The sequence below is a fragment of the Pteronotus mesoamericanus genome, unplaced genomic scaffold, assembly GCF_021234165.1.
Source record: "Pteronotus mesoamericanus isolate MK-2021 breed Mesoamerican mustached bat unplaced genomic scaffold, CSHL_Meso_final scaffold_232, whole genome shotgun sequence".
In the NCBI taxonomy this organism is placed as follows: domain Eukaryota; kingdom Metazoa; phylum Chordata; class Mammalia; order Chiroptera; family Mormoopidae; genus Pteronotus; species Pteronotus mesoamericanus.
Window position 1 is genome coordinate 29,096,174 of NW_026555311.1, and position 24,598 is coordinate 29,120,771.

General features: G+C 40.1%; 1 protein-coding gene across 4 annotated transcripts in view; it reads left to right on the forward strand.

Annotated features, from left to right (window-relative positions):
- The first annotated feature begins 6,388 nt into the window (after positions 1-6,388).
- LIN54 (lin-54 DREAM MuvB core complex component) overlaps positions 6,389-24,598 on the forward strand; it is a 77,134-nt gene continuing 58,924 nt past the window's right edge. The window contains exons 1-2 of one of the 4 annotated variants that reach the window (XM_054591805.1): positions 6,389-6,576; positions 22,615-23,323. In XM_054591805.1, coding sequence (XP_054447780.1) covers positions 6,440-6,576; positions 22,615-23,323 — 846 coding nt within the window. In that variant the 5' untranslated portion in view covers positions 6,389-6,439. Of the gene's footprint in view, positions 6,577-6,867; positions 7,325-8,661; positions 8,829-22,614; positions 23,324-24,598 lie in introns of those variants that run through there. The other 3 variants (XM_054591808.1, XM_054591806.1, XM_054591807.1) reach the window with 3 other exon arrangements.

A 24,598-nucleotide genomic window follows, 5' to 3' on the forward strand; every position in this document is an offset into this window, starting at 1 on the left:
TTTATTTAAGAAAAAGAAGATCAAAACTACAAACATTAAAAGGATAACAAACTCACAACTATCAACAACTGAATCTAAAAAATCAAACCAAGGAAGCAACCAGAACAGGAACAGAAATGTAGATATGGAAATCATTTGGCAGGCTATCAGCTGGCTGTGGGGGCGAGAGAAGCAGGGAAAATGTGCAGGCATTAAGAAGCATAATTGGTAGGTGCAAAATAGACAGGGGGATGTTAAGAATGGTATAGGAAATGAAGAAGCCAAAGAACTTATATGTACAACCCATGGACATGAATAAGAGGGGGTATTGCTGGAGAGAAGGGGGTACTGGGTGGAAGGGGGCATAAGGTGAAAATTTGGAGCAACTGTAAAAGCATAACCAACATATTTTTAAAAAGATTAACAATAACTAAAATAACTAATACTAAAATAGAAAAATTATAACAATATACTGTAATAGAAGTTATGTGAATGTGGTCTCTTTTCAAAATATCCTATTGTATACTGTACTTGCCTTTTCACTTAAAGGAATTATTTTATAACTATTTCTTGGCATATCCAAATTGTCAGCATCACTACTCTTGTGGTTTAGGGCCATTATTAAGTAAAATAAGAGTTACCTTGAAAGGATTAAGCAAAAGAAATAAAACAAAACAAAAACAAATCAAACCCAAATACTCATAGACAGAAAAAAGTATGGTGATTACCAGAGAGAAAGGGGCATAGGGGAAGGTAAGAAAGGGATAAATGGTGATGGAAGAAGACTTGACTTGGGGAAGTGAACACATACTACAATATACAGATGACGTATTACAGATCTGAACACCTAAAACCTATATAATTTTATTAACCAATGTCACCCCAATAAATTTGATTAAGAAAAAAGAGTTCCTTGATCGTGAGCATTCTGGTACTGTCTCTGTCAATCTGGTAACCCCAACAGCTACTAAGTGACTAATGGGCAGCAGTATATACAGGTTAAATGAGCTGGACAATGTGATGATTCATGTCCTGGACAGGATGGAGCAGATGACAGTAAAAGATTTTATCTGGTACTGAGAAGAGCATGCAATTTAAAATTTAGGAATTGTCAGAGCAGTTGAGATCTTTCTTCCAGGTATGTCATCTTTTTGACTCAAATAAATGCTTATAAAAATTCCCTATAAAAACTGAAAATAAAATAAAATGTATGAATTGTTTATTTCTGAAATATTTTATGTAGTACTTTTGGACTTGCCCATGGATCATCATAGCTTGATTATCTCAAGTTGCAATTCTCTGCTATTCTCGAATAAGCTCATTTTGCTGGCAAAATAACTGGCTATTTTATTTTTTGAGGTTGCAATTATGGTTCCGTCTACATGTCCTAAATCATACAAAACTAATCTATGGTATTAAAAATCAGAAATTGTCTGAGGAGGGGGAAATAGGGGAGGGGAGGAATTTACTGAGAGGTAGTAGGAGGTGATAGAAGTATTCTATGTGTTGGTAGGGGTGTGGGTTTTATGGGTATATAGATTTATCAAAATTCATCAAGCTGTACACTTAAGATCTGTGCATTTCACTGAATGTAACACCTTAGTTTTAAAAGGGAACAAAACTATGCTTTTTGTTTCGTAGTCTTGTGTGTATATATTGAATTTAGTCTTTCAAGGTGTTTATTTGTGCTTTAGTGTATTTATTTGTAGTTTAGATTGTCTTCTGTCTTCTGTAGCAGTTTCAAAGTCTAGTACTTATCCAGCCTCAGAGGAAGAGAAGTCTCAACGCAATTGTTCTGCTTCCCCAAAACTCCATAGGTGTCAGGATGATCAGCAGGTCCTCCAGTAAGGGGGGTGTATAGCGTAAGTCCTCTGAAAATAGAACAGCCTCCGCAATCCTTGATTGGCTGAAGAGGAGGAATGGATAGTACTCTATTTAAGATATACTGCATAACAATGGCAAGTTGATAACCTAATAGCTGGTCCTTCCAGAAGGTAGGAGGGCTGCCGCCCTGGGTGAACTATGAATTGTGTATGTGACTCCAAAAACATTTAGGGACTGGTGCCATAGCTGGGGTACAGTGCCTGCACAAGAGGCAGAAGGTGGATGCCCACCCTGGATGGATGTCCGTGTATGGCTGGGAACTTTTGCCCTGACTAAAGATGGCAGCCAAAAGAAGGTAAAAGATACGAGGGAACTGGCAAAAATGGTGGACACTAACACACCAAAGGAAGGTCATGAAGGAAGTTCCAGACCAAGCATTTTAATTAGGGTGAGCTAAAAGAGGGTAGAAACCACGTGATCTGGAGTGAGAGGAGGTCTGAAAGCCAGAAGTCTAGTGAGTCACAGGAGCTGGCGGTACGGTATGGGGGCTACCTGTCAAGCCACCCAGATTCGAATCTGCCTAAAGAAGATGGTGGCAGAGCTGATGGAGCTGCGCAGGACCTGCCTAGCCATCCAGATTCATGAGTGATGATTGGAGCTGAACTGTGACTGGGAATGCTAAGTTGCAGACATCTGCTTTTCTAAAAGACAGTATATCTCACTGGCATATCCTGAAACTGACCTGCTTTGGCAAAGGGAGCCAAGACTATGTGTTTTGGGATGGTTTTAAAGGGAGTGTACTTAAAGGCAGAAATCTGCCATCATTCTAAAGCTGTATAACCTTTAAATAAATAAACCCTTTCTTTTTTCACCAGACTCTGGCATTAGGAGTCATGCTTCATGGTGGTGGGCAATTGAAACCTACAGCTGTTCCAGAACATTGGTATACCCTTAAGAACACAATGCCTGGTCAGGTCCTATCCATCCTTTTGGAGGTCCATGAATCTTTACAAGCTATACTCTCTCCAATATCCAGTGTGTGCTGACCCTCTTCCCTTTTTATCTCTAGACTCATTATAGCCTTACATTTCATTCATGTCACCTAGTGCCCACTGAGTTTGTCTGCTGATTCCTACATGGTCATGTTTTAAGTGGAGTCATATAGTTGAATTGGAAGTGGGGATAAGTGTGAAAGAGTTGTGATAGACTGATTCATTTTTGTAGACCACCTGGTATCCAGATCTGTGCACTTTGTATTTAGTAAGTGCTCAAAAAATATTTGTTAAATTTGTTAAAGAATGTAGTTGGGTAAATAGGAAACTGTAAAAATCCCAGCATCATTGAATGTGATGTTCTATCCATCTAAATCTCAACTTCTCTGCAGGTGGCGTAAAATCAAGGAATACACAAATCCAAAGACTGATTAGGAACTAATGTCAGTTAGGTGGAGAATCTGGTCTGAATATGCCACCAACTGTGGCAACAACCAGAAGCAGAGAGTGAAACTTGGATTTTAAAGCAAGAAGTCTAAGAGACAGAAAGACAAGTAGGAAGGGATGGGTTAAGAGAGTAAGCAGGAGTTATGGTCCAATAATAGAGACCCTCAGATTCTCTTAATAAAAATGACACCTGGAGGCGGTCCATCTTCTGCCTCAGCCTAGAAAGCTACAGAAAGCATTATTCCCACCATTACAACAATAAGCTAAGTGACCTACAAAATCATAACTTTTACTGAGCCAATCAAGGAGCTCAGGTCACAGGGCAACAACTAGCCTAAAATGTAAGGAAAGACTGGTGTTTCTAAGCAACAGAAGAGATGCAAACACTGGGTCATTTGTTGGAGAGCATAGAAAGGAAGATGATAACAGCCTTACAAACAAGAAAGAATTCTCAATTTTTTAAATAAATTTTCAAAGACTGAGTGTGGGCTGGCATGGGAACACCATGGGAGCCATAATCATAAGGGGAGTTCACATTCACTCCCAGGCTTTTCTACAGGGACCTCCACTGGGCACTCGGGACAAAGACTGGAGGCTAGGCGGCAGGCAGGCCTGGAGAAGAGGACTGGCTGCCACTGCAGGAAAGGTAGTGAAGCCCAAATTCTTCTCGTCTATGGAACAAAAGATTTAAACTGATGGAGAAAGACAGCAAACCTGTTGTTCCTCAAGGGACAGGTGGAAGCCCATTGCAGCTGAAGGAATAGGGAAAAAGAAAAAAAAACAACAAACCTCTATTCCTGGGAGAGGAGTGGAAATTGTCCAGGACCTAGACCATTAGAGTTCATTATGCTGGGGAGGATCAGGATCACAGAGACCCAGGGACCCAAAGTCTGGGTAAGAATGAAGTTGGAACAGGATCGAAGAGAAGCTGTCTTCCCTACCCTCACCCCCACAATCATTCTAGCAAGCGCCAAGTAACAAGCAGTTTACTGCTAGAAAAAGGGCATGAGCTTAGATTGACCCTCTCTGAGTGGCAGGAGCACCGAAGGCCTAAAGCTGGACTTAGGACAAATGGACTCGTGAACAAAGGAACTTATGAATAATCTTCTGGAAACTAACCTAGTTCAAGAAAATTTGGTCAACTAGTATATACTTTTTGTACCTAGTAGTATGACTGGCACATAAAGGTACCCAGTAATACATTTTGTTTTGTCAGGTCCCAGACTTCAATTTTTTAATCCCCCCTTGAGGCTATATTTATTCATTTTGGGGGTGGGTAGAGAGAGAAACATTGATGTGAGAAAAATCAATGGGTCACTTCCTGTATATGCCCCACCGGGGATCTAAGTGGAAACCAAGGTATGTAAGCTAACCAGGAATGATGGAACCTGCAACCTTTGGGTGTACCAGACAATGCTCCAATCAACTGAGGCACCCGGCTAGGGCTCGAGTCTCTGACTTTAATATGAATGCTTTTGTTATCTCACTGTAATGTATGATGCTATCAGTATTTTCTGATGACTATTTTGATCCAATTAAAACAATGTACTTTCATTTCTAGTTTACTAAGAAATTTTTTAAATTCAGCAATGGCTGTTGAATATTATACCATGAATCCCTAGAGAATATCATCTGGCTTTTCTCCTTTAATTTGATAAATTACATGAGCAGATTTTTAAATGTAAAATGACCATTCTTGGAATAAACTGCACTTTGTCATAGTGAGAATTCTTTTTATTACCACATTACTGGATTTTATATCTATACTCAATTTTGTCTTTGTAACAAAGTCATAGGGAGAATTTCCCACTTTTTTAGGGAGATATTGTTTGCCTTGGATTTTGGTATCAGGATTATGCTCTCCTTTGAGGAGTAAACTGGGAAATGTCTCCTTTTCGGGGGATTCTTTGTTTCCCTAGAATTCACCTGGGTTTGGCTATCTTGTCTCACTCTGCTCTTCCTTCGAGAGGTACCCAACAGTTCCACCAATCATTTAACCATGAGGATGTTTTCTCACACTAGCTTTCAAGGCTTCTTGTAAAGGTGGCTCCACAAAGCCTGTGTATCATTCAGCTTTTTCACTATCTTTGCACTGGCCAGACTTCACCAGTTCCAAGCCTTTGCTAATTTCATGTTACTTAACTCACTAAATCTAACTACTGAATTTGAGGTGGGAGGTGTATGGTGCTGTTGATTATGGCAGAAAAGAACACACATTTGAGGCAGAGACTGTGTAACTGCCTGATACCCGTTTCTTCATTTAACCCTCAGAATCCTCGGAAGCTTTATTTTTATTCTGTAGATGATAAAAGTAACAATAAATGTTGTACACCAATAAGTGGAAGTGCCAAAATTTAAAACCAGGACTGCTTGATTCCAAAGCGATTGCTGCTTCCACTGCATCTCACCTCCTCCATTGTTCCAGGGCTACTGCCTCTCACTTTGACCTGTGTGTTCTCCGTGCTCCATTAGCAATTACAGACTGTACCACACTATTTTGCATTACACTCTTCTAATTTCTATCGTTTCTCCTGTTTAATTCTTGTCACACACGGAGCAGCTATTAACTGAATAATCTCAGTACCTGTTTATCCAAATGTAGGCACATTTTCTTATTTTATAATAAAGGATGGGGGGAATAAAAAGATTACTAAATACAAAGAATTTTGATTGTGTTAGTTAGTGTTAGCTGTGTACTGCAAAAAAACAAAAACAACCCCCCCAAAAAACAAAAAAAACCTCCCTTTCAAAATAAGTGTAACTTTGTGTGGTCTCCAGGGGCTTTTTAGCTACCCCTACAAAACTAATGCCTAAAAAACGACAAAATTTGTCATTTGTGACTATTGATCACCTTTCCAAGCAAGCACATCAAACAGTGGCAGGATGCTGGAAATCGCCAAGAACGCTAGATGAGTCAGGCCCTCCCAATTGCAGGCGTGATCCCGCACTTACCCCTCCCAGCCTCAGCTGGATGGAACCTTCAGTGCGAAAGCTTTGACAGATATACCACTCAGAGTCACGTGAAGCTGGAGAGTATCACGGCGCCTTGCGGAATGACGCAACTCGGGTTGCCAAGGGGAGGGGCCGGCACACGGAAAGGGCGGGGCCGAGCAAGCCAGCCGGAGAGGCGGGGCGGACGGAATGGAGGGGCGGGCAGAGAGGGGCGCGCGGGCGGGGAAGGCCCGGCGTATTATGGGATGCGGCGGCGGAATGGCGCTGGGCGCGTGATTTTGAACAAACCCGGGTCTGTGTCTCGGAGGCGCCGCCGCTACCGCGGCTGCAGGAGCCCAAGGAGCGCGGCCGCGAGGAGGAGGCGGCGGCGCCGCCGTCTTTGGTGAGTGTCAGACCTGGGGTGGGGCATCTGAGCAAGCGGGCGGGAAGGGGCGCTGGCCCCAGCTGCGGGTGGTGGCGCGGGCAGAGGGCGCCGGACCGCCCCCTCTGGGAGCCCGGGCTGGTGGGTCGCGTCGGAGAGCGGGAACCTGCCAGCTGGGGGTCGTTGCGCCCCACCCCCGGGCCGCAGTGGGCGGGAGGATCCTCTCGGTTCGGCCCCTTCCCGCCCGCACCCGGGAGGGCGTCTGTCACCCGGCAGCCCGCCCTTCCTGGCGGTCTGGAGGAAGGGCTCCCGCGGCTGTTGACACGCAGACTGCGTGGCCGGAGAAGCCGGCCTTGTCGGCCCCGGGTTTCTGGGAACCGGTTTTGCTGCTGTGTCATTTTGTAGCAGCCTCTCCTTTGCCTGCTGCCCGCCGCCCCGTTCTTCCTACGCCCCTTTGTATGGTATCTTCGTGTGTGTCCGTTTCCCTCGCGAAGCCCACCAGCCAAATGTCATAATGTCCCCGAGGTGCACGGGGGAAGGGAGCGGGCCGGGACTTAGCCTGGCCAAGCAACGGTAAACACCAAGCAGGGTGCGGGTGGACGCGGCTGGCTCTGGGGAAATAAACTTTAAAGATGAAGACGCTGGGAAGACTCGATACTTTCAAGGCTCTAGCAAGCTGCATATAGACACGGCGATTAGGCTGGTGGTAAATAACACTAGTTTAAGTGTGAATCTACCGAGTTTTATATGGAGTTGTCATTCAAGCAAGGTAAGGAAATGAAGTGGCTTTTTCAACTACGACCTCACTTTGCTTAGACTAACTTTTAAAAAAGACAGTATAGTGGCCCTATTCGAAACCTTGAAGTTCAATTTGCTCATTTCAGATTGGTATTTTAGAACTCATGTTGTAATAGGTATAAAATTCTGACTTTGAATAGGTGATTATTAAATCTTTCTGAAATCAACAAAGGTAGCCAGTTTAGTTTTTAGGAAAATTCTGGTCTCGTCAGAATTCCAGCTTATATTTTCTTGTTATTTCTTTGATGATTAAAAAAATACCTATGTTCTGTTTTAGTTGTTAAACTTCATGATGAGAGGGGCTGGTGGGGTGGATGGGTAACTCTGGAGTCTTCTAAAGCAAGCTGTTTATTTTCACTGTGTTAAACAGCGGTAGATTTCTTTTTTTAATTTGGTAACTTAGACCCTAAAAACGTGGCAAAAATTTTAACTTAGAGGTATATTTTCTATATTTTAGAAACTGTTTATTCATGAATTAGGAGTAATACATTTTAAACATAGTTGCGCTTTCACGTCTTAAACCAATGACAAACTGGAAGTTAAGAGTGTTCATGGACAGAAATGATCAGATCAAATTAAGTGGAGAGGAAAATAGTTCAGGACTTTGTTTTGACCGTAATATCTGTATAAAAATCAATGCCTTTAATTTGCAAATTTGTCAGAAAGGCCAGACGTGCCTATGAAAATAGCTCATTCTGTCAAAGTAGTGCTAACAGTAGAGGAAAATGTCAGAGTTGGTGCCTAACATTAAAGGTCTTGATCTTGTTTTTAGTGCTTGAGATGGGCACAGTGAACAAAGTGCATTCCATCACCTCAAGTTGCTATTTTGAAAATGAAAGAATTTGGGTTCCTCATTGTCCTTATGCCGCTTTCCCTGTGGCTTTCGTTCTTCAGAACAAAAATATGCCGGACTGGGGACCCCGCAGGTGGCGCGACTTCCTTTGGCGTGGCTGCGGGCCCGAAGGAGCACCATTTTTCGTTGTGGGGTGGGAGTTCTCGGCTTGGGCTGTGTGTGCATTTTTATCCCCCCTGTGCATTTGAAGGTTGGCGGGGCCGGCGGGAGGCTTCCCGGGATATGTGGGTGTGCGCCTCTGTGGAGGGGAGGGTCAGGGAGGGGAGGAGGAGGAAGGGGGAGGTTACTGGCGGTGGTAGCGGCTGCCGGGGCTCGGGCTGTCGGGGAAGCTGCTGAGCTGTGATGGTGATGACGAGGTGAAAATGGCGGATCTTTCGAAATACAATCCCGGCCCCTGACATACCAGAGGCGGCGGCAGCGGCGGCGTCGCCGCCACCCGGGCTCTCTCCTCTGCCCCCGGATTCCCTGTAGCGCTCCACTTCGGGCAAACTGGGAAAGGAAGCATCTGGACAGAGCTACCGTGCACAGGCAAAACAAACACCACCCGGGCTCGGAATTGCCTGGGACCTTCTGGAGCCCCCACCTTGGAGCTGGAGGGAGGAGAAAGCGGCAGCTGCTGGAGGTAGAGAAGGGGGTACCCGAGGGCTTCTCTATCTTGAAATCTCTTTATTTTGGGGGTGGAGGGGTAAGAATTGCGTTGTAGATCAAGGAATGACTAGCCCGTAGTGCAAAGAATCAGTAGCCTCGGAATGACATCAACATTATTCTTTGAGTGTTAAGAGGGCTCGAGTTTGCTCTGATACCTAAGGCTGCTGCTGAGGCCTAGAGGAACCGCTAGCACTTTACATGATTTCTTGATTTAATATTCAAAATATCCACTGTGGCGGGGCATTGGCTTGATGATCAGCAGTTTTGGGGATTGTATGTTTCATTAGGGAAGCAGAACATTGGCATTTTATTCTGCATTTAATTAAGCTCTTGATTTAGATCATAGTCTATAAACTTGTTGGGGTGTGGATGCTCGCATTTTTTGAGCGTAAAGACCAGTTTTGTAACAATTAAAAATGTTGTCTTATTCTTTTATGGTTCTGTCGTCCACAGAGTGATCCCCTTTGCCCCTGCCATTGGCAAATAACAATCGAGATACTGTCACGCATATTTTAATTTTTCTCTGCCTACCTCCCCATCCATTTCATCAATTCAGAGAGTAAATTTATGAAGGATTTTGCAGTAGATTTTATAATCCATGTAAATTACACCTCTGGGAGCTCTATTTTGGTTCACCAGTTTTGCCTTTATTGTTAAGAAGGAAGTTGTGATACCCTGATGCATGTATCTGATGTGAGTCATGAAGTTGGTGAAGATGAATTGTGAATTTTTATACTAAAAAATACTGGACCCTGTTGTTTAAAGAGCTGGAGAATTGGGTTGATTGACTTTATGACAGCCATAATTTAATTTTGTTAGGTTACCTAAAGATCCATGTGTGTTTTAGATTGTGCTGCAGATGTCTAAGGGTCTTCTTGCACACAACAGTAATTATAGAAAAGTTACAGGTGAATCAAATTTTTATGTTAATTTCAAGCCCTCCCCCTGCCCCGCCCCCCCAGATTTTGTAGTGGAGGATTGGGTCAATACCATTGAGTATATTAGAGGGAATGGAGAGGTGAATATTTAAGAAATGCCTACTGGTAAATTTAAGATTAGTAAATATCTTAAACATTGTACATGCAATTTATTCAGGGAGGAAATATTTTGTGTGTGGGTTTGTGTGTGTGCATGTGCGTACATGTCTTGGACATTTGGTTTTTATTCATTAGAAGACTAAGGGACCAAACAAAATTTTAGGGGAACTGATAGGTACTCAGAAGGTTTAGTTAATGAATTTTTAAAAGTCATTTGTCTAATGTCTTTGTATCTAGTAGGAATTTGATTTTTTTTTCTTAGTGATTTTATGTTGCAATTATTTGGCCCATGCCAACCCAGCTGCCAAGTTAGTAGTAAGAATTTTAAAAGTGATTAAAGAGGGAGATTAAAATGTTTTTTCCATTGGCTTTCTTTTCCTTTTAAATTACAGAGGGCTGTTGTCTTTTTGTGATTCTTTGTGATAATCTTAGATTGTGGTTAGTACATTTGTCTATTAATAATTAGAAATGTGTTAGAAATGAATGAAGAGCTATGCCACTGGACTGGTCCAGTGGCTTTTTGGTGGGAGAGGAACATTACACATTTCCATTACTTTTTTCAAGTATTACATTGGTTATTTGTTATCTATTGTGTTTTACATTCTACTCTAGGGATAGAGGATACCTCAATATCATTGCCTCAAGAAACTTTTAGTATAGGAATTGTTGGAGGTAAGTTGGAAGGATGAGGTTCAGTAGGGCTTTTATGTAAAGGCCTTGAGAATTATAGAAAAAAATTTAATAGGACAGTGACAGCCTCAGAGATGCACTTGAGGAAGGTGAATCCTGTAGCTTTTATGTAGGATGTGTTGTAGGTTGGAGGAGATGGAGGTAAAATACTGGGTTGGCCAAAAAGTCCATTACGTTTTTTTCCATATGATGGTTCTAGTAGCACTTAGTGGTATTTACCTTCATTCAAAGCAATTTTGTTAGATTGTGTTGTGACAGCTGTCATATCAGTGTGCATTTTAAAAACTTACCAAAATTGGCGAATTTTTGTGTAGCCATTTTAATATTGAAGATGGAGAAGATATGCAACATTTTTGGTGTATTATGCTGTATTATTTCAAGAAAGGTAAAAATGCAACCGAATTTCAAAAAAAAGATTTGTGCAGTGTATGGAGAAGGTGCTGTGACTAACTGAACATGTCAGAAGTGGTTTGCGAAGTTTCTTGGTACTATTGACATCATGACCAAATAATTCTTTGCTATGGGGCTGTCTTATGCATTGGAAGATGTTTAGCAGTACCCCTGGCCTCTACCCACTAGAAGCCAATAGTCAGAGATAGTCGACATACTCAGAATATCCAAATCAATAAAGTTATTGGTGAAAATGAAAAACGTGTCATTTACAGAGAAAAGGTAACAGACTTCTAGGCTAAAAGCTTTGGAGATTTGGAAATTCTTGGTTTCAGTGGGAAGGAGATTTTGTGATATATGGCTAGTTCTATAGAGAAACATCAAAGATGATGTTTCTTAAACCCTGCTGTTTGATAGAACATTGAATGCTATAAAAAAAAGATAGAAATCGGAAGAAGCTAATTTAGATAGGGGGAAAGAATCTTCATTTGAGTTATGGTGTACCACATAACTCTTTTCACAGTTGCTCTGTAAATAAATGAGGCTTAGAAATTACTGCTGAGGTTTACATGTTAAGCTACTAAGGGAGCCAGGATTCGGAAATGGATATTTCTGATTCGAATCTCCAAGTTTTTTTCCACTATGTTAGTCTTAAGCATGAATCCAGTCCCCCTTCAAAGGGAAAGATATATTGTGAATCCCCAGTATTGGACTAAGTAATTTTATTAAAATATTGAATTTCAGCCCTGGCCGGTGTGGCTCACTGGATTGAGTGCCAGCCTGTGAATCAAAGTGTCACCAGTTTGATTCCCAGTCAGGGCACATGCATGGGTTGCAGACCAGGTCCCCAGTTGGGGACGTGCGGGAGGCAACCGATGGATCTGTCTCTCACATATCGATGTTCCTCTCCCACTTTTTTTTCCTCCCTTCCTTTCTCTCTACAAATAAATAAAAATAAAATCTTTTAAAAAATTATAAATCACAGGAGAAATGGAAAACTGTAAAAAAGAACCAGCAGACCAACAGCAGCAGAATCCACACTCTAAGAGTTGCAACTAATCTGAAAGGGGTTTAAAGGAAATAATTTTAAAAAATTAATTTAAGATACATACAGATATAAATTCCTTACGCTTACTACTTGTATACAAATACCAAAAGTAAATTTATAAATGAAATGTAAGCAAAATTATTAAACCAGTGAAACAGATTAAATTTAGGGTCACGAATGATGTCATTTGCTAAAATGAAATCTTTCTTTGCATAGCAAATATACTATTGTCTGCCTTTGCACAGTGTGGGATTTTCTATATACTTGTATATCCTATGATAATTCCTAAACCACTTTTCTGTATTTGAATGCTCAGGGGTTAGGTGGTTTGCCTTTCACTTGGCATAACTATATCATTTACCTTGTAAGACCCTTCTGTGCCTTTTTCTTTAGCTCACCCTAAGTCTAGTGTAACATTGATTGTGGATATGAGGTGGCTATCCAGATCAAGAATATACTTTTAAAAAATATATTATCAAGATGAAAATATAAACTTTTAAAGTCTTTGCAGGACTCATGGCTTAGAGTCTACTGCTCTCAGTTAAGTTTGAGAAATGTTCTGTATCTAGTTTTTGAGTTGTTGATGTTTGATTTTAGAAATCAAAGCTAAAATCCAAATGGTATAGTGAACCAGTTAGTGCTGAAAGTATAGTTCTTAAGCACTCAGCTATTTCTTTCTAAACATCTGCAAATTACTCATCTGTAATAGATGATAGGTCATCACTTTATATTATTATGTGCAGAATGAAAGTTATTTACCAGATTGTCCTCCACCTGTAACTAAAAAGAGAACAGTGTTTCAACACTGGTAATATTCTATAAGAAACTCTTAAAAAATACAAAAATATAGAGCATTTGTCATTTCTGTCTTAATGATACTTTTCTAATTCTCACCCAAGGACATACTTATTGATTTTAGAGAAAGGGGAAGGGTGGGAGAGAGAGAGGGAGAAAAACATTGATGTGAGAGACAAACATCGGCTACCTCTTCCACACACCCTAACAGGGGACTGAACCATCAAGCTAGGCATGTGCCCTGACCTGGAATCGAATTGGCAACCTTTTGGTTTACAGGATGATGGTCCGACTCACTGAACAACACCATCCAGGGCTATCTTATGTTATTTTTCATTTTATATTTAAGTTATTTGTTTTAATTATCACTGTTCTAAATCAGACCTTCCATTTATCTGTCTTGAACTAATTACTCTAATTACCTCCTAACTGGTCTCCCTACCGCCAGCCCAATAAAATACTGAGATGAAGTTAATCCTCGCAAGGTACCACTGTGGTCATGCCATTCCTCTATGATTTCTAAGCTCTGTGAAGGCAGGGTGTTTGGTTTATTTCCCATAATGCCCTCCACAGAGTTGGGAAGCAATTAGTACTTGTTAATTAAATGATAAAAACCATAAGCTTGTTAAAAGTTAAAAAGAACCTTGTAGAGTTTCAGATGGAATGTGATTGCAGAGGATATTGGTTAAAAGCTAAATCTAAGTATTTATTTTAATTCTTTAGAATCAATTTTTTAAAGATTTTATTTTTAGAGAGAAGGGAAAGGAGGAAGAGGAGGAGAGAAACATCCATGTGTGGTTGCTTCTTGTGCGCCCCCTACTGGGGATCTGGCCTGCAGCCCAGGCATGTGGCCTAACAGGGAATTGAACCCAGAGACCCTTTGGATTGCAAGCCAGCACTCAATCCACTGAGCCACACAAGCCAGGGCTAAATGTCAGTATTTAAAAACATTTGAAAGGGAGTTTGTTATGACAAAATGTTTGTTATTTTAAATGTTATGGAGACTCAGCATTGTAAAAACCTGTCCTGCTCAAACACACAAACCGAAGTTATCTTTCAGAACCCAGTGTAAGCAATGCTTGAGTTTTAGATACACCCATTCTTCATGAGTATTCATCCTTCAGATTTGTATTGAGAGGTTATCATTTGCCAGCTCTGTTCTAGACACTGGGGAAAGGGGAGACAGTGGTGATGAAGACAGACAACTTCCTGTCCTCATGGAGCTTGCATTCTAAAAAGTGGTGGAGGAAGAATCAGACTAGAAACAAAGGTATATTCTGATTGTTATAGATGCTTTGATGGACATACCTGAGTAATGCAGTAGAATGCCTAGGGCAGTGGAGATGAGAGCGGGAGTACTATTTTAGGTAGATCTTAAAAATATAATACAACTTAGATAAATTTAGAAATCATTAGATTTTCTGAAATGAGTAAATCTTTTAAGTCTCGTTAGGCTTAAATTATTCAACCATGTTTGACTATGAGGTGGGGAACCTCAGTGTCTGACTTTCATAGTCATACTTTGCCTTTAGAACTTCGTTTTATAAGCAAAAAATATTGAAGGCATGGGGAATGTATCATATATTCTGTATTCTTTACCTGCCATTCCTTCACAAATAACCCCTTGTACAGCCAACGTGAGCTAAAGCTCGTCAGTCCTGTTGGCTTGTAATGATCCTTTTTTTTCTTGGAGTGGTCCTCCACACAGCAATAATGAGGTTGCATGTGTTATTACATATCTTCCATTCCTAAGGGATAAAATTAGAGTGATGATTCATGTAACTAGATGGCCATACCCTTTCTGGCCATGCCCACAGCTCCTTTTGAGAATTTCTTTTAGCATAGGCTGCTCTGCCTGTGACCATGATTGAAACAGATATGGATGTCTAATCATAAAGCAATTATCATAGTCTTCTCAGTGGCTCACGAGGTGTCCTGACTCCAGAACTTTGCAAAGCCCTGTACTACAGAGACTGGCTAAACCAATCAGACCTCTTCTTGTTAGAAGTTTCAACTTTATTCTTAGTTCAAAGGGAGACTCCTAGTCCTTTAACTCCTGGTCTCTTTTAATAGAACAAATAAAAAGACACGTTCTTCCTAATGACAGAGCTCCAAAATACACAAAGTAAAAATGCATAGAAGAGGAGAAATAGACAAATCCACAAGTATATTGGGGATTTTTGTAGCCTTTTTCAGTAATTGATAAAAGAGGAAGAAATAAGTATATAGAAGATCTGAACAACACTGTCAACCAACTTGACCTAATTGACATTTATAGAACTTTACCCTCCGTAACTACAGACTACACATTCGTTTCAAATGTACATGCAGTGTTCACCAAGATAGACCATATACTGAGCCATAAAACAAGTCTCTAATTTCAAATGGTGGAAATGTTATAGAGCGTTATGTTCTCTGATAATAATAGAAATGTTAGGAATCAATGTGATAGAAAATCACCAAGTATTTGAAAATAGCATGCTATTTAATTTTCCATTGTGAAAGATGAAATCATAAGGAATATTAGAACACATTTGAAATTAATGATAATAAAACATTAAAATACAAAGCAGTTAAAGCAGCATTGGAGGAAATTTTTAATGTTAAGCACTTCCTTTAGAAAAGAAGAAAGGGTTGACAAACTCCTTCTATAAAGAGCCAGATAGAAAATATTTTAGGCTTTGCGGGACACGCAAAAAAAAAACTTATTAAATAATACATATACCCTCCCAAGTATTTAAAATGTAAAAACTTATTTGTTGGAGAGTAATATGTAAACCGACCAAGGGACTGATTTGGTCTGTGGGCTGTAGTTTGCTGAACCCCAACTTATTCTTCCATTTTAAGCTTCAAAGAACAAATTAAACCTGAAGCAAGTAGAAGGAAGGAGATGAAGATAACAGTGAATTATAAAAAATGAACAGTTGAGACTATCAATGAAGCCAGAATACTTCGAAAAGATCAGTAAATTGCTAAATCTCCAGCCAGACTGATCAGGAAAAAATGAGAAGACAGAAGTTACCAAAATGAGGAATGGAGAGTTGACATTTTGACAAACATTAAAATAAAAGAATATTATGTATAACTATGCAAATTAATTCAACAGCTTAGAACAAATTCCTGAAGGACACAAACTTGCAGGTATCAAAAGTCATTCCCCAAAAGAAAGAGATAACCTAAAAAACCCTACATTGATTGAAAAAATTGAATTTATAGTTAAAAACCTTCCCACAAGAAAATTTTATGTCTAGATAGCTTTACTGGTGAGCTTTAAAACACTTTTCAGGGAGAAATAGTAACAATTCTATGCAGACTTCTGAAAACTGAAAAGGAAGGAACATGCCCTAACTTACTTTCTTAGGGTAGCATTATCCTGAGACAGCCACTACAAGAAGAAGATCTTACAGACCAATATCCCTCATGAATGAGTGTAGACAGAAATGTTTAACAAAATATTAATAGAAGTTGGCAATAATATCTCAGTTGGGATGCAAACCTCGTTCCTGCACAGCATCTATCTGGGCCTCTCCAAATCTGCTCTATGGGACTTTGGGACAGTGAGGGAACTGATACACACATGATGCTCATGTTCTTTGCTCTGCTGTGATTAATCAGTCCTGTGTCTCTGACCTAGGTACTACTGTGTGGTCTGCCTGTATCCGTTAAACAGTAACAGGCTGCTTCGTTAGCTTCCTTGGAGGATCAAAAATCTCAGGCTCCTCCCAGTTCTTGACTGCTCTGCCCTAGAGGATGGCGTGCTGACGGAGACATGGCTTTCTGAAAGAGGAAGAATGAGGGCTCTGCCGGCTGGGTTAGGGTATAGGAAAAGACTCTCAGGCATCTGGTAGCGATTGTTATTACCCAAGTGGTGGGCAAGGGTGAGGGGGGCCGGGAGAATAAGAGTCCTCCAGTGTTTTATCTCTTAATGAACATTCAGGGGCTGAGCTGAGAGGGAGCCACGGTGGTACCTTGGGACTTTTGTACACTCAACTCCATGGCCGTACGTGAAGGACAGTGTGACTGCAGGAGTTGAATTAAGGAGTCTCCAAAGGTGAAAAAATAGCATCAGAAATGCTGATAGAGAGCTTTAGGTGGATTGAAACATTTAGAAGTTTGTTTATTTGAGCTGCAAGTGTGGGTGCTTGAAACTTAAAGTGCACTATTAGGCATGTCTTCCTCATGGTGTGCTTGACCTTTCTCTCTTCGTACACAGAAGGATGTGTAGGGTTGGGCTGAAGTCTTCCAATCCTTAAGTGGGAGTCAAAGACCAAACTAACATGTCTAAATATACTGGGGGAAATTCAGGGAGAGGTGGGAGTTAACCTTGTATGGCTCTGTTGGATACTGGCACTCAAGTCTGTGTAGTACTTTTTCTTGTGGGGCAGGGAGTGTTCAGATGTAATTGATGGGGTTTGGGCAAGGTTTGCAGTAGGGAAGGAAAGGCAAAGTGACATTTTCCAGGGGAAAGGGCTGCTTGTGTGCTGTTGTAGCTTCTACTGCTAAGAAGTAATTGGTGTCCGTTTTATATGCCGGTACTGTAAATGCACGTAAGTGCTAGAGTGGATTCTCCTGGTCAGGAAGAGCCATATGTAGAAAAGTTGCTAGTACTTTGGTGTCCCAAAACCTTAGTGATCCTCTTTGAGCTACAAATGATTGTGACTGATGACTTTGCAGTTTGTGTGTGTATATAAAGAAGTCATGCAACTCAATAAGAAGACAAAAACAACAACAGTATTTTAAGAATGCCACAGATTTTAACAAGCACTTTTCAAAAGAAAATATGCAAATACCCAATGTGAAAAGATTCCCAACATCATTAGTCAATGGGAATTGCAAATTAAAACCACAATGAAATCACCATTTCATACCCACTAGAATGGCTAAAATTAAAAAGACTGCCAACACCAGTTGTTGGTAAGGATGTGGAAGAGCTGAAACTGTTGTACATTTCCAGTGGGTGTTTAAAATGGTACAGCCAAGTTGGGAAATTGTTTGGCGGTTTCATGCAAAGTTAAAAATAAACTTACCTTATGAGCCACAAGTTTACTTATAGGTATTATTCAAAAGAAAAGAAATTATGCATCCATAAAAAACTTGAACTTGAGTGTTTATAGTAGTAGAACTTGAATGTTTATAGCAGTATTTTTCATAAGAGTCCTAAACTGGGAAACAAATGAAATGTCCATCAGGTAGTGAATGGATAACCAAATTATGGTAGGTTCTTACAATGAAATACTACTCAACAGTAAAAAGGAACTGAACTACTAACAAGTGCAAGAATAAAGATAAATATCAACATGCTGAGGGGAAAAACTCATGCCATATGATCACTTTATGTCATGAGTACAAAACATGTGATTCCATTTATGTGAAGTTCTAGAGTGGGCAAAGAGCAAAACTCGTCTATTGTGATGGAACAGATCAATGGTTGTGTAGGGTGGGATTGACCGTAAAGGCTGTAGACTTATTTTTTGTCTATTTACAAATAGTGGTAAAACTTTAAGGCAGTACAGTTTTGTGATTAAAATTATGAAATAATAAATCACGTCCTGAGTTTTGAGTCCTAGCTCTTCCATTTACTAGCTATGTGACCTTGGTCAAATTATTTAACCTAAGTTTTTTCATCTGTTGTTGAAATACCATCTCAGAGTTGTTGGAGAGTAAATTAAATTGCCATCACTGGAAGATAGTAAGTGCTTAATAATGATGATCAATTTTGGCAGTATTAATATTCGTCATTGCTCATCATTATAATTTGCCACTCTTGTCTGTTACTCTTATTTTTGGAACAGGTATTGCATTTTTATATGTCAAAAAAAGGGAAGAATTGTTGATTAGGTTCCTATGGATCTTTGATATTCTACAGACAAATAACTTTTTGCTGTTTAGTCAGCCATAAACATTATGTGCTTTCTTTAATAAGTCAAGATAACTGACTCCTTTATTGGAAGTTTTGCAGGACCTTTGGCTAAACATATCACAGTTCTGATTTGTTCATAATCTGCATTATTATGATTATTATTAAAGATTTTATTTTTTATTTTTAAAGCAGTGGGGAGGGAGGGAGGGAGAAAGAAAGAGAGAGGGAGAGAAACATTGTTGTAAGGGAGAAACATCAGTTGATTGCCTCTTGCATGTGCCTGACCAGCGACTGAACCCACAACCCAGGCATGTGCCCTGACTGGGAATCAAACTGGCGACCTTTCATCTTGCAGAATGATGCTCAACCAGCTGAGCCACACCAGTCAGGGATTTGCTTTATAATTATTACCTTTTTTTTTTTTAAGTGGGATTCTGCTGTATAACTCTTAAATGGTGCCCTTTTGATATTTTAAATGGCTGAGAAGGATTTGAGAATCTTTTTTTCCAAATAAATGTTTCTTCTGTATGATGCTAATTGATCAGACTTGGGCCAGATAAGCCTTTTGATGTTCAGTTGCTGAGATGGATTAATCTAGAAACTCTTTTAACATTAATTTGAATATTTAATGGATTTAAGACATACATATTTATTTTTATTTTATTGATGTTAGGGGGTGAGGAAAGAGAGATAGATACATCAGTTTGTTGTTCCACTTAATTTATGCATTCATCAGTTGGTTCTTGTGTGTGTCCTGACTGGGGCACACACACCTTAGTTTATCTGGACAACACCAACCAACTGAGCTACCTGGCCAGGGAATTTAATGGATTTTATGAGCGCTGTGATAACATCATTTAAAGACCTAGTTCCCTGGAGATTTGAAGATATTTTTCCAATATCTGTTTATATTTTATTTTATTTAAATTATATTTAATTGATTATGCTTTTACCCTTGCCCCTATTTTTTCCTTTTCCTCCTCCCTCTACCCGGAACCCCTGACTCCCTCAGACAATCCCCACGCCATTGTTCACGTCCATGGGTCATATGTATAAGTTCTTTGGCTACTCCATTACCTATACTATACTTTACATCCCCATGGCTATTCTGTAACTACTGATTTGTACTTCTTAATCCCCTCACCTCTTTACCCATTCCCCCACAACCCCCTTTCATCTGACAACCATCAAAGTGCTCTCCTTATCCATGATTCTGTCTCTGTTCTTATTGTTTGCTTGGTTTTTTTTTTCAGATTCAACTGTTGATAGATGTATATTTTTTGCCATTTTATTGTTCATAATTTTGATCTTTTTCTTAAATGAGTCCCTTTGACATTACATAAAAGAATGGTTTGGTGGCGATGAACTCCTTTAGTTTTTCTCTTGTATGGGAAGCTCTTTATCTGCCCTTTGATTCTAAACGATAGCTTTGCTGGGTAGAGCAACCTTGGCTGTAGGTCCCTGCTTTTCATGACTTTGAATATTTCTTGCCAATCCCTTCTAGCCTGCAAAGTCTCTTCTGAGAAGTCAGCTGACAGTCTTATAGGATCCTGTAGGTAACTAACTTTTCTCTTTCTGCTTTTAAGATTCTTGCTTTATCTTTATCCTTTGGCATTTTAATTACTGTGTGTCTTGGAGTAGGCCTCTTTGCATTCATCTTGTTTGAGACTCTCTCTGCTTCCTGGGCTTGCATACCTATTTTCTTCACCAAATTAGGGAAATTTTCTTTCTTTCTTTTTTTGTTTTTTCAAATAGATTTCCAATTTCTTACTCTTTCTCTTCTCCTTCTGGTACCCCTGTGATGCAAATGTTAGATTGCTTGAAGTTGCCCCAGAGGCTCCTTAAGCTGTCCTTGTTTTTTTTTTTTATTCTTTTTTTCTTGTTGTTCTGACTGGTTGTTTTTGGTTCCTAATGTTCCAAATCATTGATTTGATTCTCAGCTTCATTCACTCTACCATTGTTTCCCTGTAAATTGTTCTTTATTTCAATTAGTGTATCTTTTCGTTTCTGACTGGATCTCTTTTATGTTGTTGACATCCTTACTAAGTTCCCTGAGCATCCTTATAACCAGTGTTTCGAACTCTGCATCTGATGGATTGCTTATCTCCATTTTGTTTAGTTCTTTTTCTGGTTTTTGATCTGTTCTTTCATTAGGGCCATGTTTCATTGTCTCCTCATTTTGGCAGGCTCCCTACCTGATACATTAGACATGTATCAGGTAGAGCTGCTATGACTCCCTGTCTTGGTAGAGTGGTCTAATGTAGTAGGTGTCCTGCAGAGTCCAGTGACACAGCCTCCTCTATCACCCAAGCTGGGTACTCGTGTGAGCTGAGTACACCCTCCTCTTGTAGTTGAAGCTTGGTCGCTGTTGTCAGGTCAGTGGGAGTGATTTACCCAGGTCATTCAGCTGCAAGGACTGGCTGTGACCACTGACCACCATCCTCTGTCCTCCATGGAGGATCACTGGTATAGAGGCTGGGTGGCGGTGCTCCGAAGTGGGGTTGAAAGTCCTAGGCTCTCCTGAGTGGTGCATTCCAAGGTTAGCTCCCACCCATGTTGTGCCCCGGGCCACCCTGCAGGAGCTACAAAACAGTCTGCTAATGGCTGCTGCTTGTGCTGGGTTGGAGGTTCCCAGAAGAAACCAAGCTGTGAACCTAGCCTGGCTGCTGGTAGTGCTGGGCCTGTGGCCACTTAGGAATAGGTACAAGGAGCTAGGGGCTCATAAGACTGGCTCCTGCTTTTTAAAAGGATTTAGGAAGTTGCCATTCTTATGAAAAAACCACTGTTAACAGCTCTAAGCTGGGTGGGACAGAGTCTTAGGGCAACTCCAGAGCAGGAAAAACTGAGTTATCCAGGTAATGGAGTCTAAGATACGGCACCTAGCTGCCTACTCTGTGGCTCTGTTGGGGGAGGGTACAGAAAAGGGACAGTGGCCTCTCTGGGAGAAAGCTGTTCCCCAGCTCTCACCTTGATGCCAGACACTTTAGATCCCCCCTGTATGCCTCTGGTGCTTTTCAAGCTGCTATGCCAGTCTGGAACTCAGAGGGAGTAAGTCTGAATAACTTTGTGTATGGGTTCTTTAAAAGGAACTTCCTGAGGTTCCAGGATTTTCTTCTACCGACTTAATGCCTGCTTGTTTTTGCAGCCAGAAGTTGTGGGGACTTATCTTCCTGGCACTGGAACCCTGGGCTGAGGGGCCTGGTGTGGGGCTGGGACTCCTTGCTCCCGAGATATTCCTCCTGAACTTTTTTTCACCCCACACGGTTGTGGAACTAGCCCATTCCGTGCTTGTGCCCCTCCTACCAGTCTCGATGGATATGGTTTCTTTATAATTCAGTAGTTGTCAAACTTCCATTCAGTTCAATTTCTGACAGTTCTCAGCGTTGGTTCTATAGTTTAGTTGTAATTTTGATGTGGTTGTGTTTGGAGACAACCTGTGTTTACCTATGCCGCCATTTGGCTGGAAGTCTACCCTGGTTATTTTTTTCAAATCTTTATTTCTTTGTGTGCACCAGTATTTCCCAAGTCCGTCTATGTCTATGTGGGGTGGGGGGGGGGATGGCGCGGAGAGGGGAACTGGGAAGAAAGATGATTAGACATGTCAAAGATTTAAAAGTTTTATGGGTGGGCATTGGAAAGGAGTTTCCTTTAATTAAGTGACTTAGTGTTGTCTAGATGCAATATACTTTTAGATTGAGACATGGTGAATGAGAATGTTTGGTTCTAGTATTGGGTCTCATATGACTTAGAGTTCAGATTCTTGGAAGTTGAGGATATGTTAAAATGGTTTAACCCTCACTCACATCAGGAATATCTTTCATTCAATTATACATAATGGCATTTTTTATTTTGTCATTTGCATTGTTCTCAGATTTTTTTCTTTCTCTTAAATCTGTTTTTGAAACCTAGTAATTTTTTTATTTTTCAACTTTTATTGCAGTGCCCGGTCAACTTCTAGCAGGAGAACGATCATGGAGGTGGTGCCAGCTGAGGTGAATAGTTTGCTTCCAGAGGAAATAATGGACACTGGTATAACTTTAGTGGATGATGATAGTATTGAGGCTGTTATTGTTTCATCCCCAATTCCCATGGAGACAGAACTGGAAGAAATTGTCAACATAAATTCTACTGGTGACTCAACAGCCACGCCCATTTCCACGGAACCAATCACAGTGTACAGTAACCACACTAACCAAGTTGTGAATACAATTATTAAAGCAGATTCTAACACCACAGTGAAACCAGCTTTTCCAAGTGGCCTTCAAAAACTTGGTGCTCAGACTCCTGTGACTATATCTGCCAATCAGATTATTTTAAACAAAGTATCACAGACATCTGATCTTAAACTTGGCAATCAGACCCTTAAACCAGATGGACAGAAGTTAATTTTAACAACTTTGGGCAAGTCTGGTTCACCAATTGTTTTAGCACTACCCCATAGCCAACTACCCCAGGCTCAGAAAGTTACAACTCAGGCCCAGTCAGGAGATGCTAAGTTACCACCGCAGCAAATTAAAGTAGTTACCATTGGAGGGAGGCCAGAGGTGAAACCTGTCATTGGTGTCTCAGCATTGACCCCAGGAAATCAACTGATTAATACAACAACTCAGCCCTCTGTGTTACAGACCCAACAGTTAAAAACAGTACAGGTAAAAAAAAAAAAGGGGGCTTATAAATTAAAATGCATGTTAAAAATTAAATTGATTGGTAGTTGTGTTTGTAGGGTGATTAAATGCTTAGTTGTTACTAAGAATTTCTGAATTCTTTTGAATGTTGCATTTAGGAATTGTGTGGAGTTTTTGTTTCTGTTTTTTGGTAAAGTTTGTTATGTCTAATCCTATGAATAATTTTGCATAGAGCAAACATAATTTTGGTTAAATTTCAGATGACTATATTTATAGCTTCTTACTCCTTTTTAAATGCATTTTATTCTTAATAATAGTGTGATTACAAGGATGTTCTGCTGGTATAAAGATGCCAGAATTGCTGATGGGCTATCGAAAAATCATTCAGACTCGATTTTTTCAGTTAACAGATGGCCAACGTCTCGGAAAACTTGCTGCTCTGAGAAACCCTCGGAGCCAGAAATTCTACATACTAGTCAGTTTATGCCTTTCTTTGGAGTTTACTGTCCATTGCCACCACTCATGTTAGCATTTTGGAAAAGGCAGCACAATGTGATGGAAGATAACATAGGCCTTAGAGTCAGATCAGCTAGTTGAGTCACGTCTGCTACTGTACTTACCTGTGGAACTTTGTATAGGTCACTTATCATCTCTGAGTTTTTGACTTTAGCTGGAAGGTGGCTGTTTGATCATGACGAGATGATGAGATTCATAGCAACAGAAAGTATTTGATGTAGTTCTCAAAACTTTGAGGATTCTTTAAAATGGTACCTATTGTTAGTATGAGTAGTATGAGGACCCTAACTTAGAAGGTTAACAGAACATTTATTAAATGATTTCCTGTTTTTCATACTCAAATACACCTTTTTCAGTCACCACTACTCTTAGAAATAAATGATCCACTTAAGACCAAGGAACACAAATGCATTCCCTGTTTGAAAGAGTTGCCTTTTAGAAAAAAAGGAGAAGGCATGAGTTTGAGAACTAAAGTCAGTAAATAGGAAGGTTTGGGGAATTATCCACTCTCACCTGATATTAGAAATAATGTTTGGTTATTATGTTGGCAAAATATTAGGCAGTTATTTTTCATGGGCTTTTATTTAAGAATTCTTATGATTTCTTAAACCTTGTAATTTGCCCTTGTCCCTTCTGCCACTGTTAAACATTCAGCATTGTTTGTTTGTTTTTTTGTTCATTAACATCTCACTTATCTCTGACTTCCTGTTACTTCTTTTTTTAAAAAAAAAATTTATTAACTTGTTTATTTTTAGGGAGAGAGGGAGAGAAATGTGGGTGTGC